General features: G+C 36.7%; 1 protein-coding gene across 1 annotated transcript; it reads right to left on the reverse strand.

The window, feature by feature from the left end:
* Positions 1-5: 5 nt before the first annotated feature.
* Positions 6-13,200, reverse strand: slc12a10.1 (solute carrier family 12 member 10, tandem duplicate 1). Its single transcript, XM_042759312.1, is given in 27 exon segments — positions 6-1,502; positions 1,689-1,756; positions 1,845-1,980; positions 2,090-2,176; positions 3,248-3,359; positions 3,488-3,592; positions 3,674-3,739; positions 3,820-3,902; positions 4,508-4,613; positions 4,869-4,973; positions 5,121-5,242; positions 6,098-6,197; positions 6,291-6,446; positions 6,694-6,795; positions 7,182-7,305; positions 7,415-7,522; positions 7,969-8,126; positions 8,447-8,531; positions 8,682-8,812; positions 9,371-9,482; positions 9,832-9,942; positions 10,041-10,180; positions 10,609-10,704; positions 10,993-11,068; positions 11,152-11,295; positions 12,303-12,644; positions 13,031-13,200. Coding segments are annotated over 26 exon segments (3,081 nt in total). The 5' UTR covers positions 12,612-12,644; positions 13,031-13,200; the 3' UTR covers positions 6-1,363.
* Positions 13,201-16,707: the final 3,507 nt, after the last annotated feature.

Below are 16,707 nucleotides of genomic sequence, written 5' to 3' on the forward strand. Positions count from 1 at the left end.
TTGCTTTGTAAAATTACACTTCATTGACTAAAACATTATAATGAATTAATGTAGAACGATACATCTTGTCTGTAAATAAACACTAGATTATTATGAATTACAAGTTTTTTGATCTGCTTTTCAATGTGAAAAATACAATTAAGCACAATGACGAACATCTCAACCTTCATTGATTGTCTCATTACACCAAGTATAGAAACATCATATGTTAATATCAGAATATTACAGCTGAAATAAACACAGATTTAATGGAGTGTTTGTATGTTTCTGTATGCAGCTGCCCCTTCTCAAAGCTCAAAAATAATGATAAAAATATGAATCATTAACAAGATAAACTAATTTAAATATTTTCCCCAATTATAATTATTTCCAGCAACTTCCCTTTTACCAAACAAGACCATAACACAGAAATGAATTCACAACAAAAAATTAGAAATACAAGAATACATAGAACGAGCTAAATGTGCCAAAAGAATAAGACAACACAATCAATTAAAGACTTAATATATTATGAAAGTAAATTTACAGTGGCCTCAAATATAGCTAGAGTCATAGTTAAAATGTCAGAAACAAGTGTGACAGGTGTCCAGATATGTTTTGGGGCTGCTGTACTTTATTTTAGATATTTTTAATGCAAAACATCAAACAAAATGCAACAACTTCACATATAAGTTTTCTGAAATCTTAAGTTATGAAGAGGGGTCTAAGTTTAGAGAGGGGGATTTTGGATTTGTCTTTCTATCACTCTGTAAAGGAAATACCATTGACAGCCCATTGACAATTTCAACATGTTGTAAGGATTAAAATGTTGTGTATAATGAATGATATATGAACATTCAGAATATAAACAAGAATAAAACTGTTAAATATGATGTAAGTAGGTGCTGAAGAGGAGAACATGGCCTTTAAAGATATGCATTGCATTTAAAATCTACAGATACAAACAGTTAAAGTGCAATAAAATCAGACCCTTCTATAAAATCCTTTAGAATATAGACAGGCATGAAAATGTGTAATTGGATGTAAGTGCTGCTAAAATGGAGATATATACTGATTTGGAGAAAATGGCCTTTACATATATGGACTGCAATTGAAATCTACAGACATGACATTAACTGCAATAATAAAAATCAGGCAAATAATATGAACACATCTTAAGAATTTAAGTGCTAAGATAGAAACTCATTTTGAAAAACTGGCCTTTAAAGACATGGATTGAAACTGAAATCTACAGACACAAATAAAGAAAGTGCAAATAAGCACTGAAGTGTATTTTGAATGTTTTCCATCCACTATTCTGAAACATGAAGCAAGCCAAATAGTTTTCCTTGAGTGTCTTAAGTGAGTAAATCTCGTGGCTGTTTTACTGGCAGTAGAAGGTCATGACGTTCTGCTGGTTTCCTCGTATGAGCAGGACGGGACAGTGCAGACCGCAGCTCAGCGTGTCCAGCCAGGACATATAGAGAGAACTGGGACAATCTGCCTGCGGTACGGGGAGAGACCTAAAACACACACACACACAGACGTTTATTAATATTTAACAGGTGTGTTTACCCTCAAATTATGATTCTTACATTTAAAACGTAAATGATTCATGAGGCTCCAATATTATCAGATTGTGCTTTGTGTATGAATTACATATTGACCAGCAGCCAGTAATGGTTAATGGTATTACAGTCAATACTCACACTAGAACCAGCGCGGCGTACTTCGAATTCCTCCGTATGATTTCATTCAGCCGCACTTTCTTCTCCGACTGTCACAGGAAGAAAGAAACATTGAGCTGGCGAGTATTGTAGCTGGACATTGAGGTCAAACACACACACACACACACACACACTCACCTTGAGTCTCAGTGCGTCCATCTCTTTGTCCGTGACTTTCCACGGAAACTCTGTCCTCTGCTGCTGCGCCGTCCTCTCGTCCAGCTGTCCCTCATTCAGCCTGAAGGGGGCGAGCATTTCCTCAAAGCGCCTCATGCTAATGACAAAGACGATCTGTTACTGCATTTAAATCTTATTACCAGAGCACATCACATTCTTTGCTTCAGATTAATTACACATTTATAACCCATTTGGGCTAAACCTACTTTTTGGCAAGTGGTGGCCTTTCGCTGTCCGTCATCACAATGACATCGTGAACATCCAGCCGGAAACGCTGGAGCAAAGTCTTCATTCTGAACAAGAAATTTTATTAATAAAATAATAAATATTCAAGCACAGTACAGTAACTGACAGCTTTTATGTGAATTTTCAAAATACAAGCAGACTTACACAAAGCCCTGCATATGGCATGCAGGAAAAAATAGTGGGCTAAATCGTGTGCACGATTTACTATTTTGCTCCCTCGATTTATAAATAGTGCACACAATTTACTAATTCATTCTCTCGATTTATAAATTGTGCACATAATATAAAAACTAGTTAACTAAATATTAAAAATTTTCAAAACTATTTATAAATCGAGAGAACAAATTAGTAAATTGTGCGCACGATTTAGAAAAACGAGAGAACGAAATAGTAATCATGTGCACATTTTAGTACATCGAGGAATTAATTAGTAAATTGTGCGCACAATTTATTATTATTTTTTCTTGCATGTCATGTGCGGGGCTCCATAGAGTTGCGATAAAAAATGCTCTTCGCTTTTAAAATTACGCTCTGAATTCTAAAGGAACTTGAATTTATGTAGCTAATGGAACTGTTGACTGATTCCAATCATTTCGATGATTCATATAATTCCCTATTGATTCAGATGACTAGAATGATTCTTTTAATGATTCTGTTGATTCTAATGATTCGGATAACTCTTTCCAATAACTGATGTTTGAAGATTCAAATGAGTCTGAATTCGATGATTCTGTTCATTTTTAAAGAGTTAAGTTTTTCGGTCAAATATAATATTAATGATTCTAATGATGAAATGATTAGATCTAATGTTCTTGAATCTGATTATTCCAATGATTAAACAGCAAGAGATCATTTTATCTTGGGGGAATTTAACAGAAATGCTTTATAGAGTTCATATAGAGATCTGATTTTATCTAGGCAAATCTGAGCACACTTTGAGACATTAGTGAGATCTGTTCTGCTTTTTGGAGACTTTTTCCGAAGGAGAAACATCAGAACATTTCTAAATTTAATCAAATTGCTGTCTATTAGATATTCAAATCTCCTCTGTCACTTTTTCTTTCCTCCGGGTGATGGTTCAAATAATTCAGATGTCTGTAATGATTCACGAGTCTCACTCCTTGCGGTCGTTCTCCATGGTTTGCTGTTCTCCAATGATGAACACTCTGACTTTGCTCCGTCTCCAGCGTTTCCTTCTGGTCAACAAGTATGGCACTAACAGAGTCAAACCTGAGACAAAGAGAGGGAGACTTTAAGGGCTTTAACTGCATTACTCAACTGTTCAGTGTTAACTGAAGGGTTATCAGACACAAATTACAACGACTGAAGCCTTGTAATGATTACAGTCCATATCTGACCTCCGTCATCAGAGATCCAGTACACGTCGATGGTCTTCTTCCCTTGTTTGCTCTGGAACACGGTTTTGATCTGATCGTTCACCGTGTTCTTTCTGTTGTCGACATCTAAAAGGACAGAATTAGATGAAAGGAGAAGCGAGATAAGGTTGAAGAACAAAGAGAAGACGCATCGATCGGTTTATTCACCTGAGTCAGCGTCTGAAATCTGATCGTCAGACTCTATGGCCTCGTCCACCTCAAAAGCCTGGTTGACTGTCAAACACACATGAAAGCATTACTGAAACTGTTCAAAGATGGTACGAGACATACACACACAGACGAACACAACATACCCTCAGTCTCTAACTCGTCTCGGATATCCAGTCCGTCCATCATGCGGAGAACACACACGCCGTGGTTGGAGTCAAAAGCATCACTGAGACCAAACAAATATACTTTATTTTTGATCCTATTCGAGTGAATCTCACAAAAATGTCCAGGTCACATTTCAAGGCCAATTTCAGGTCACACTAATTAACATAAAGACAATTATGCATGTTTTCCCTCCAAATCTTCACATTTTCCCTCCAAAATTCACATTTTCCTTCCAAATCTTCACATTTTCCATTAAAATTTCAAATCTTCACATTTCCCCTTTAATTTTTAAATCCCCTCCCATATTTTCGGATTTTCCATTCAAATTCCAAATGTTCCCTCCAAATTCCAAATTCTAATTCTCAATGGAGATTCTCTTTAGAAAACGTTTACTTCACCATGTTGTTTTATTATTAATAATATTATTAAAAACAAACAAATTATTAAACATTAAACATTTTCCATTCAAATTTTCCAAGTTTACTTTACCATGTTGTTTTATTATTATTAATATAATTAAAAACAGCATGAATTAAAGTAGTAGAACAGACACTTTCATGGCATATAAACACTTTAATAAATGTTAACTAATGTTTGTTTCTGCATTACACTCAAGAGCATGAGATTATGCTTTCCTGTCTTTCTCTACAGATTCTTTTCACTCACTATATGGTGTTGATATAGTCCTCTATGCCTTTACTGCTGCTTTCCTGCCAGTTCATTTTGAATCCCATCACCAGTATATTCGGCTTCAACTTCCCCAAACCAGAAGCTGAGATAAAAAAACAAAAACAAACACTCAACAGGGAGAAAAAAAAAAAAAAAAAAAAAAAAAAAAAACAGCACAGAGATCAAAAATCACTAATGCTTTATGCATGAAACACAAGCAGTCATTCTGTGCAACGTACAAAAACATTTTAAAGTACTGTAATTCTCCCACTGGACTGAATGGAATAATTCATGAAAAAGCGATTTGCACAGCAGTCTGTACTCATGTTTCATCACTGAAGCATCGTGGCGTCTGTAACCTGCAGAAGATGCCGAGCTCCTTCTCTCAGATCGGACGCCTTGAAAGACGTGTAGAAGGAACGAACCTTCCTCTGATTCACCCAATCAACCATCTAGATATACTCTCACACACACACATACCACCAACCAGAAAACAAACAGAACCATTTTTTTTTTGTTTGTTTGGTCTTTTGAGGGCAGAACTGCAGACTCATATATATTATATATATTTTTTTATTTTTATTTTTTAATGGCAAATACATCATTCAGCTGGTTCTTACCATGAGAATGTCGCCACAAATCATCAAACTGACATTTTTAGTGAAAGAGCCCACAAAGTCCACCAGCGCTGGACGCAGAGTCGGAGGACCTGTCAGAACCAGACACTGAGGCCTGATGAGACGAAACCAACGAGTGAATATCTGGACAAAATCAACGTTTTAAATAAAATTAACTAAAAAATAGGCTAAACTACTGTTTAAACTTCTACAGACTATTGAACAGATAAAGCAGGACAGGACTGATTATCAAATTATTATTAGTTATTATCATCATCAGATGGTGAAAAGCCCATTTCAACCACATTAAGAAAACTTTGGTAAGCTTTGGCAAATCATAATTATGAGATAATTATGAAAAAATTCAAATGTCTCAATTTTCATTTTCAACTCTTAATTTTGACTTGTGTCACAACTATGACCTAAGTTATAATTTTGACTTTTTATCAGGGGTGCACAATAAATATCGGCCGATAATTAATGTGCATCTCGTCAGTTAAGCAGGTTCTCTAATCAGGGGTAAATTCCATCAGGTGTGTGATTTCACATAGAGCAGCTGTTACTACACAGTGCTGTTGTTAACTGACAATCTGCGCAAATCCACGTTCATTATCAGCTTGGATTTGCGCAGCTTGTCAGTTAACAACAGCTCCATGTAGTTAAAGCTGCTCTATGTGAAATCACACACCTGATGGAATTTACCCCTGATTAGAGAACCGGCTTTACTGACGAGATGCATATAAATTATCGGCCGATATTTATCGTGCACCCCTACTTTTTATCTCATAGTTATGACTATAGCTATTTGGCTATTGGTTATCAGTATTAACTAGCACTTTTGTGATTAAAATGATTTCACCATTAAGATCAATGCACACCATGCATTTTAATAACATGCACTGATGAATCATTCACAATAAAACCAGGAACATGAATTAAAACCGGATTGTGCTGTAAAAACAGATCTGACCTGTAGTTTTTGACGTGATCTTCGACTCCTGCTAGAGACACGGAGTAGGACAGAGCCATGTTGTAGGTACTGGCCTGGACAGACGACCCCCAGTTCACCTCTTGAACAACACAAAAACATTCAGACACCCTGGTCATTTTATTTAAAGCATACAAGTCAGTGTGATCATTATTTTGAAGGGTCAGCATCTCACCGGGTTTCTTATAGACGACGTAGCCAAATAAGAAGATGATTAAACCGAAAGCAATGAGCGCCGCCCACCAGGTGAGCAGAAACATCAGGACCACAGAAATAACGGCACCAAACAAACCCGTCCAGGGGCTGAAATACCGAAACGATGGCCTCCATCCTGAAAAAGAGCAGAAGAAATGTTCAGGAAACAGAAAAGAGTGTGTTAATATAGATCTGGACTCAACAGGCTTTCAAAAAGCAGCTTAAATGTATGCATTAACAGCAAAGTTTCCACATTAAGACAATGACAATCTCAAACACTTCAATGTAATTTTACATTTTTATTTTAATTTTGTGCTTATAACATATTCAGTTTTCAAAATATGCATTGATCAGATAATCAGATTCATTTTATTTTTACTCACCGGGTGAATTAGTGATAGAAGCGTGAAAACAACTGAAGTTGATGAGAGCGTAAGAACAGAGGAAGAAGTTGGAGATCAGAGGAGCGATTACGTTCAGCTCAGCTGTGGAGATATTAAAAATTATTTATGCAATAAACACACAGAATACATACAGTATAAAATGACAGCTGACAACATCAAGATCACATGATAAAAAATGTATAAAGAAAATGGAATAGCTGCAACTAGTGACCTTTTTTGCATTTAAACACTTTTTGGTCTTGACTAGTTTATTTGAAATTATCCTGCAAATATTTAATCTCTTAAATACAATGAGTTTATAAAAGCTGCATGCTAAAGCAGTAGCAAAATTATGTTTAAAACGGTTTTAGATGGAGTTTTTTTTTTTATTCCAGTTACCCATAAACAAACGTGGATGTAATATATCAGTGTACATTATCTTTGAGTAATACAAGTTGTGTTAAATATTACGTCGCTTTTTGACTCACCAATCAGAATGAAGCACATGGCAATGACGTAACACAGCAGATACGCTCGCAGCGGCTCGTTGTTTTTCCCGTAACCCTTTGCAAAGAAGCCGATGTACGGGTAGATGTTGTCTTTGCAGAGACACTGTCCCAAGAGGAAGTGGGGAAAAAGTGTTTTTAATGGCTAGGTTCACTTTGAGGAGCTTTTTAAGTTGCACATTAGCTATTATCTGGTTTAGAGTATGCCATTTTACCTGGAAGACTTTGGGTGCGGAGACGAGGAATGCAAGGGCAGACGACAGGGTGGCCGCAAATATGCCCGCATAGATCAACGGACCAAAGCCAGAGACCTGGATCAAGACCTGGGGATTTGAGCGGGAAACCACATTAATGCAGAATGATTTCATCTGTCAAACCAGTGGAGAGTCTGAAAGAGCGACACAGAAGAGTAGAGAACAGCCTGGCTAATTAAACTCAACTATAAGTTACCTACAATTATATATCGTCAAGATAAACCATAGAAATATACACGCTCGGATTTGAATACAACTTCCAAAATAAATGAAGGAAGGAAGGAAGGAATAAAATGATCATTTACTTAAAGTGATTAAAAAAAACATTTTAAGAAATGCATACAGGAGTTATTAAATCTAGTACACTAGACTATGTCAAGTTTCAACTATAACCACTAGACTAACCCGTCTTACATTCACACACCAAAACATAAATCATTCCTTCACAGCCTTATGTGAGAAGACATCGGACCGGTGCCTCGTCGAGGGGACAGCAGCAAACTGAAGAGCCTCACCTGGAAGCTGTTGGAGAGACCGAAGGAGCAGGTGCCGCTCTGCTGACACTCGGTGAAGTTCCAGCCCAGACCGCAGCTCAGACCCTCACACGCCTCGGTGAAGTTCAGCGGCAGACTGTCGTTCATGTTCCCCGAGGCGTCGCGCAGCACACACGCACCTGCGGGACAAACACAGGCCTTCAAACCTCTACTCTATGATCAACACATTAGAAAATGTATTAAAATCAATCAAAGAGAAAGTGAAGATGTTTCACTTAAAAAAAAAAATAAAAATAAGGACAGTCTTATGCACAAAATTGCTATGTTGCTTTACAAGCATGAACAGCTGGTTAATATACTTATTAACTGCATTAGCTAGAAAAAAATGCTTATAATGATTATTAATTATAATAAATTTACTTCTTGATAATTGGTGCTGATAACTCACATTGCCCATAATGGCATATGAATTTGGTAATAAACTGCATTGAATACTCACCAACAGTTGAAGAAATGGCTAAATAGCTAACGGTGGTCCAGAAAATGGCCATCAGTGTCCCTCTTGGGATGGCAATCTCAGGCTCCTGAAACATCCACAAACACAACACCTGATCAACACCTTAGAGCCGTAATCACAAAATCACTGTCACTTCATGCATTCATATATGTAACAGTACAAAACTCTAAAGGTTAGTAGCGTCTTTGTTTTTGGCATGTTTGCAGACGCTCATTACCTTCAGATCTCCTGAGATGTTTGCTCCAGCAAGGATCCCAATGGCAGATGGGAAGAAGATGGCAAACATTCGGAAGAAGTCACCCTCCGGCCCTCTCCAGTCTGGGAAGAGGTTCTCCAAGAAGATCTCGCCTGGAAAAACAATGTTGTTATCAAAATACTATTTTGCAAGATAATTTCTGGGGTGTGTTAAAAGGAAACGATCACCATTAATGAAACTCCTGTCATAATTTAGCCATTCTTATGTTGCCTTTAATGTTTCTATTAAGGAACAATTTAGTATTTTTTTCCCCCTTCAGAACATGTTTTTTTTCCCATATAGCACATAGTAAATATGACTAACAAAATACAAAAAGGCAAAAAGACACCCTAAAAGTAGTTTGAAAAGACCAAAACTAAAGTCGTAAACCAAAAGAATTTGTGCTTTTGTTTCTCACAGAAAAATAACTGTTTTGTATGTCATTCCAAGCCCATAAACTAAGTAAATAATGACATAACTTTCAAATGCAAACAAATGTTGCATAAATCTTTACAGTTACTTGTATGGTACTAAATAATCTTGTCTGGTTTTTATAGAAGTTAAATATTTCTAAACCAATGAAACTTCTAGGAACTGACTAAAACCTGTCTGGTTCTTGACAGACAGTTTGTTACGAAAGATTTCTGGGATGCGGCACGTTTCAGACTTACTGCGGTAACCGAAGACGCCTATGGACTGTTTCTGGGGAGTCGCTGGAATCAAAGTGCCAACAAAGTAGTTGATGAAAGAAACCATAAGAACCAAGAAGAACAGGATCTGAGTCTATGAGAGAACGAAAAGAAAAGGAAAACACTACATTATAAGTTTTTGATCTGACGCTCTGTTTAAGAGTTTCCTAACAAGGGCTTTGTGAATCTATAGAGGTGTGTGAAGAAACTGCAGGCTCATTCGTGAATTTATTGTGACACAATATGTATATTTATATATATATATATATATATATATATATATATATATATATATATATATTAAACACATACACACACACACACACACACATGCATTCATTCAATTATTCAAAAGCAGAATGAAGATGTTTCCCAATGCGTTAACGAACATATTACCAACAGTGACTGTACTGTAAAATGCATGCTTATTTTCAGGACTGTACCTTCGATTCCCACTCCATCCCGGCCAATGATATGAGAAGCAGCACCGTGACTGTGATAGATCCTATAATTCGGACGTCATTGATTGAATCCACAATTTGTGAGTCATACTCCTGTTGCATCATAAACACATATAATTACCATCGGCATAACATGCACACGTAACAATGTCATGCAGCTGAAGTGCTGTGTTGATCTGAGTCTCTCTTACAATGAGAAGATCTCTGACAGTCTCTGAAAATCCCACCGTGTTGAGCGCACAAGCGAGAGCATTGGCGAAAGAAAACACCACACCGATGGGACCCCCCAACTCAGGACCCAGAGTACGGGAGATCATGAAGTACGCGCCGCCTGACGGGTGGAGGAGAGATATGTGAGAGAAATGTAAAGAAATATGATGCTGCTGATTGCTTAATGGCCAAAAGAGGCTACTGTGACATTCTGGGCCCAGTTGTTCAAAAAAAATAATTATTACATCAATCATATCATAAAAACGGGTTTTAAAAACGACCAAACCTCCCAAACAAACCTTCCAAATCAAGACCATTCTGAGCCACATTAAACATTTTAAACAACTTTACCCTGGTCTCTAGATAAGAATCAGGTCCTTTTTTCAATCAGAATCTGTTGGAGTTTTTGCTTAGACATGCACCAGCACACTTCTCTCCAACAAGTCACATCATTTTATGTCATTATATAACAAACGAGTTACGCAGCAAAGCATCACTGATTATCACAATCTGATCAGCTTGATGTCACACTCTTGTCCAGTGACTCACCAGAAGAGACTCTTCCATTGGTGGAAATGGCAGATACAGACAGAGCCGTTATGGAGGTCACAAGGACCGACATCAGTATGATTAACCATGTAAGAACTAAAGCGGAGGAAATAAAAAAGGAAAAGGACACAATGTCTGAACAGAGCTCAGAGTAGACAAAACACATCAAAGATTAGTGGCCATCAGAGATTACACACAGTTCTGGTAAGTCCTGACATGGACATTTCTTGAGCAATATTATCTTTACCAAAGCAAATAGCCTGTGATTTCATTGTAGGAAGTCATTGCACAGACAGTTTACCCTTTTTCCCAACTAGAATGGCCGGGTGAAAAAGTAACCACTTTATGGGACTGTTTTATATATTAATAAAAATGTGGGCTTACGGATTCCTGCTTGAGATGTGATCCAGGACAATCGCAGGAACAGAATGACTCCCCAGATATTCAGCATACAGCGAACCTGAAACACAGAAGCAGAGCATGTATACATGTGTGCATTTGACCTTTTGCACGCATGCATATGAACGTTTCACGGTTTCTCACCATAACCCCGGTGACCCATCCAAAGCGCACCGGCTGGGCGGTCTTTCCTCCTGCCCCGTTTTCCTTGGACTCGTTTCCACTCTCCTGTAGCGCTGACACGCTTCCCCTACCAGAGTCTCCCGTGTTACTGCCGGATTCTGCATCCTAAACCAATACACACATGCACATTTAAATGCATAGAGAGTCATTGGAAAGTACATTACAAAAGAGTAACGTGATCTTGAGGTACTGGAGACTTTAGTTTCAGGATCGCAGTTTGGACTTTAGGTGTTTTTTTTTTGTTGTTGTTGATTTTTTCATACTTTACAGTATTTTATAGCATTTACTTTACAATTGAATCGAGCGATTAGAATTATTTAAAGTTGAATCGATATATTCTCCTAACCAGCCCCTAACACTAACTGCTGTTAACCCTCTGGAATTTTTTTTTTTTTTAACAAAATTTGTTTTATTAGGCTATATTAGTATTTTGGTTAGAAATTAAATTTTCCTGGAAGAAATACCCCATTTGTCAACGCAGAGGTAGGCCTAAATTGTATTCTGTTCAAATATGCCAAATATTCTGTATTCTATTCAAATATATAAATAACTAAACATAACAAAGTGCGGTAAATGGTTTGAGCAAAACTAATGTGTTTATGAATGCAATAATGATCTAAAGCTGGGACCGAGATGGGTCTTGTGCATGTTGCCCATTTGGGTCCCACAAGTGCAATCCTATATGAAATCCATGTGGGCAATTGACATGGGGCCATTATGGAACCTGCGGACAATCCTATTTGGGGCCCATTTTCAGCCCAGTTCATACCCATATGGTCCCCACATACAAATGTTGACTGGGAAGCAATATGTTAAAAAATAGCCTACCAGTTTGCAACATTATGCAGAATAACAAATGGCTTTTTCACAGCTAAATAACTGGAAGCCCTGACCTGCCCTTACGTTAAAATATATATATATATATATTAAGTAAAAAAATACAAAAAAAAAAATCTTGTGCCTCGTATTTGCGCCGGTTTGTTTTAGTTTTGAATCAGGCCTCGTCAGATGGAGTTGGATGGCGCTGTCACAAGGGTCTTAGAAATGCTGTCCTAAATCTGCGGCCTCCGGTACTTCAGGGCTACTGTACTATTTTACAGCACATGACTCACATCAACAGCCTTGCGCAGCGTCTCCAGCGATGGCCTGCTGCGGCGGATGCGGCCCGTGGCGGTGGCGTTGGCATAAAACTCGAGATGCGGCATGGCATCCATGGTGCTGTATATGGAAGGTCGTCTATTGTCCTGCCTTGAGTTCACAACTTCTGAAGGCCTTCGTGTCGGCGTTTCCATGCTGACAGCCGTCTCACTGCCGGTGCTGTAAGAGGAGTAATGCGGCGGAGCCTCTTCACTGACCGAGAAGCGACCTGGGGACAAGTCCTCCGTGCCATCCAGCTTGCGTCTGGAGAAGCGGTGACCCATTTGAACACCTGAAAGTTCAAAATATCTGAATACCTGAAAAGTAAAAGATAATGCATTTAAAGAAATAGCTTGCATAGACCTGATTTTATTTTTGGATTTATTTATTTTTAAGTATGGTTAACTATTCAAAATGTAAATAAATAAACACTCATACAATTAATATTATATATATTTTTTCATGTTTATAAAATCGTTACATAATTTATTTAAATAATTAATTAAATAATTGTAATTATTTTATGCAATTTATCCAAAATTAAATAAATAGAATTGTATTCCAAATTGTAGACTACACTACTTCTAATCTAATACTTTAATCAAAGATGTTGCGTTGATATGTGAACTCCTTGTACAGACAGATTTTGCTTTGGTCAAAATAGATTCGGGGAGAAAACGCACCAAAATAGTCAAGAACTTACTTTATTTATGTTGCTCTATTGGCTGACAGCTGGTCTCCTCTTCCTTTGGAACTTTAATTCCTGAATGAATAAAGAAGACGCGAACAGAAACAGCTGAAAACCAACTAAATTATGTTTTCATCTCGGTTTGAGCAGCGCTGCAGTCTTGTCTTCTGTTATCATCTTGGCTTTCTTAATTTATAGCAAAAGTTACACCTTCTCTCATCCCACGTGGACGCGCGCTAGTTCTGAGACGCATTTCTGCGTAATTGATGACATAAAAGATGTCAAGCGCGCTCCGTTTCCTCCTCGGATTATCCTGATAACGGTCTCTGTGTCAACTGGTTCCGGTCAATCATTAATCCAAATAATAACATATAATATGAGGCTGATATTCCATTACACAGAACGCAACAGTAAAAGGAAAGGGTGGTAAAAGAGCTAAAAAAATGTACTTATGATTTCATGATATGATTGAACGAAGTAATTGAAGGAAGAAAAGCGTTTGAATGTATACACAAAGGCAACAAAAGACACAAAAGTAATGTGCTTTGTCACTGATTTTATGATCTTCTGGAGAAACTCCCTTTACTAACTTTTTAGACTTTATGGCCTCCAGGTCTCAAGTTCACTTGTGTAAAGAAACGAGCGATCTTAATAGGAAACTTTTAACATGGTGTTCAGTGCTTTACACAACCTTGAAATATGCCATAATCTGTCTATGCGCGCGCGCACACGCTCACAGGTTTGTATAAAAACCTTATCTTGAGCAATTTGTTGGCTCATTACTGACTGACTGAGGTAATCATGGGTCTAGTTGGCAAAACTTTCTATTAAAAAGAGGGAGCGCGACTCATATAGGCCTGTAAACGGGTGCCAAAACGGTTCAGGTCGTTCCTGGAATTAAACACAGCACTGAATATAAGGTCCAGGATTTTTTATGAGAACTTAATCTTATCGCGCCATATAAAGAGCTTTATTAAGAACATTTGATTAAAACTGGGATGTTTCCGTTCATTCGCAAAACCGTAAGAAACCCATTACTGAAACCAATGATGATATATATATATATATATATATATATATATATATATATATATATATATATATATATATATATATATATATAATAATACAATATCTAAACAATTCTAAATATAAATAAAACATACATTTACATATATTTTTTTTTTTTTTTTTTAAAAATCATTGTCTTTACAATATGCAAAACAAGAATCATCAGTGAGAGAAATGAGAATGAAATTAAACAAACTAAAGAGTTAAACATCCGAAGCCTTGCACTAATGCCAATGATACTAAAATATAGGGAGACATTGTAACATTTTTGACATTTCTGTCTGTATCTTGGAGTTATTTTAAGCCAGTGTGTTCAAAATGTGATTGAAATTAGTTACAAGTGTCTGCTAACAAATGGCGTAGCTGTCATCTTTATAACACAAACAGAAAATGCATGGTTTAGTTTCAAACACGAGGAGAGAAATGTTGCAATTCACCCCATAGCCCGGGTTAGTTGTAACTTAGGCCTACCAAGATGTAACATTATGCAACAAGGATTATGACGAAAAAAAAAAAAAACAATTCAACACTGACTTTCTGACTTTTCAACATAATTGGTATGTGTTTGTGTTACATTAGCATCTTGACAAAACTCAGTAACGTGCATGTGTGTGTGTTTAAGCATGTTTGTTAATGTCAGACATAATTGGCCAGAATATAATTGAACTTGAACATTTAGAGACACCCCTCAGTTTGTTTTTCTCTTCCAAAACGTGGAAATTCAAAGAATATATATATATATATATATATATATATATATATATATATATATATATATATATATATATATATATATATATATATATATATATATATATTTATAAATATATATAATGCTTATGTTATAACATACTCTGTTTCATTGTTGTTACAAATAACACAGAGTCTTGAAGCTATAAACTAGCTAAAATTATTAGCTCTAACAACTTTCATGAAAAATACTTAGACACACAATAAACATAAAGTATCTTTGATGAGTTTAATTACAAAGCAGGGATTGCTATCACAAAAACAAATGTAGAATAAAAAGTGACTTTTTTATTTTTTTTTTACAAAAAGTTTTAGTTTTTCTCCTCTCAAATCTGCTGTGTCCCACAGTCACACCACTCCCAAAAATTAGAAATAAAGTGGCAGCTTGTCAGGGGAGACAGGGGAAACACAACCTTCAAAAAATTCATATTTTAAGAAATTGGAAGTGTAACATCTGACCCATCAGTTTATTCAAAAAATTGCAGGCTATTACATTTTTTCTTTCCTTCTTAGTTAAAGACGAACATGAGATTAGCCATATGTTATCTTATATTACTGTGCTTTTCTTTATTTCTCTCAGGTCACGCGCATCGCGAAATCTATTATTAGTCCATCAGTAGCAAACACATCTTGACACAAATAAAAACATACAGGCGGTCATCTAACATGAGTGACTATCTCAGATGAAATGAAGAACACACTTAAAAACATCATTTTTTGTACAATAACATTTTAATTGTCTTTTCTTTTCACAGAAAGTGAACACATTCACAGACTGCAGCTGCTTCCAGGACAAGCACGGAAAGCTTTGAGTACTGCAGTAATAATGGTGAGCTGGAGCAGGTTAAACTGTAGTCAAGGGAGCATTGCAGAGTCATTATTCCTGTTCAAGAGCTTTCGTGTGTCAGTCAGTGTCAACATGCCCGTGTCGCCAGCGACTGTGTTTCAGCGGGGTCACCTCTGATATAATGAGCATGATAAAGACTCGCTGCTCACAGAACAATGCCAATGAATAAAACCTCCTCGTTTTTCTTTTCTTTTTAAAATTACTGCCAATGGAAATTACTTATTAACTCTGTGAAAGATAAAGTATGTTGGGCCACGTGCTTAAAAATGTGTATGCTACTGTAAATATATAAAGTGACTTTCAAAAAAAGACCTGTTAAGACCCTTGAACTGTTAATATCACACTGACATTTGTATGCATTTCAAAGCATGGAAACAAAAATTATTATAAGATCTAATTGATATATATATATAATGGGAAAAATTATGCAGCAAAAAATGCAATGGGTTGTAATTTTATTTTATTTTTCTCAGTTTTGTCATCTTCAGAGCCAATAGTGGCATGTACTTGCTTAAAAATGCTTAGATGGTTCAGATAATTGTCAAAAGGCAGAGGCGTGGCTGTTATTTGGAGAGGCGGGGCTTAAGGAAGTGGAGCTGGATGGAGGACGGATGACTCCTGCAGGACTGAAGGCTGTACTGGACTTCAGCTACAGTGGAGAGATGGACAGAAGAGAAACAGATGAGGTGCTGGAAGCCTGTAGGTGTTTAGGGGCCGAAATACTCGAGCTACTGTGTGGCAACGACGCTGTGGTCAGCAGGAGTGAAGAGAGGGAAAGAAGCCTGAGGGTCATACGGACACTGTGGGAGAGAAACATTGGCTGTGATGTCATCATACAGACAGACAGTGGAGACCGTTTCTCTGGTAACTATGAGATCTAAAAATTCAAGCTAAAATAATAGAAAACAATTTTGCAATTTAAATAAATAGGTCATACCCACAATTAAAATGAATTATAGTTTTTTTATTTTACAGTATTTTTATTTTTCAAACTTATTATTTTTTTTTTTTTTGTCTTAAAGGA

This window comes from Cyprinus carpio, chromosome A7, assembly GCF_018340385.1.
Source record: "Cyprinus carpio isolate SPL01 chromosome A7, ASM1834038v1, whole genome shotgun sequence".
Lineage (NCBI taxonomy): Eukaryota > Metazoa > Chordata > Actinopteri > Cypriniformes > Cyprinidae > Cyprinus > Cyprinus carpio.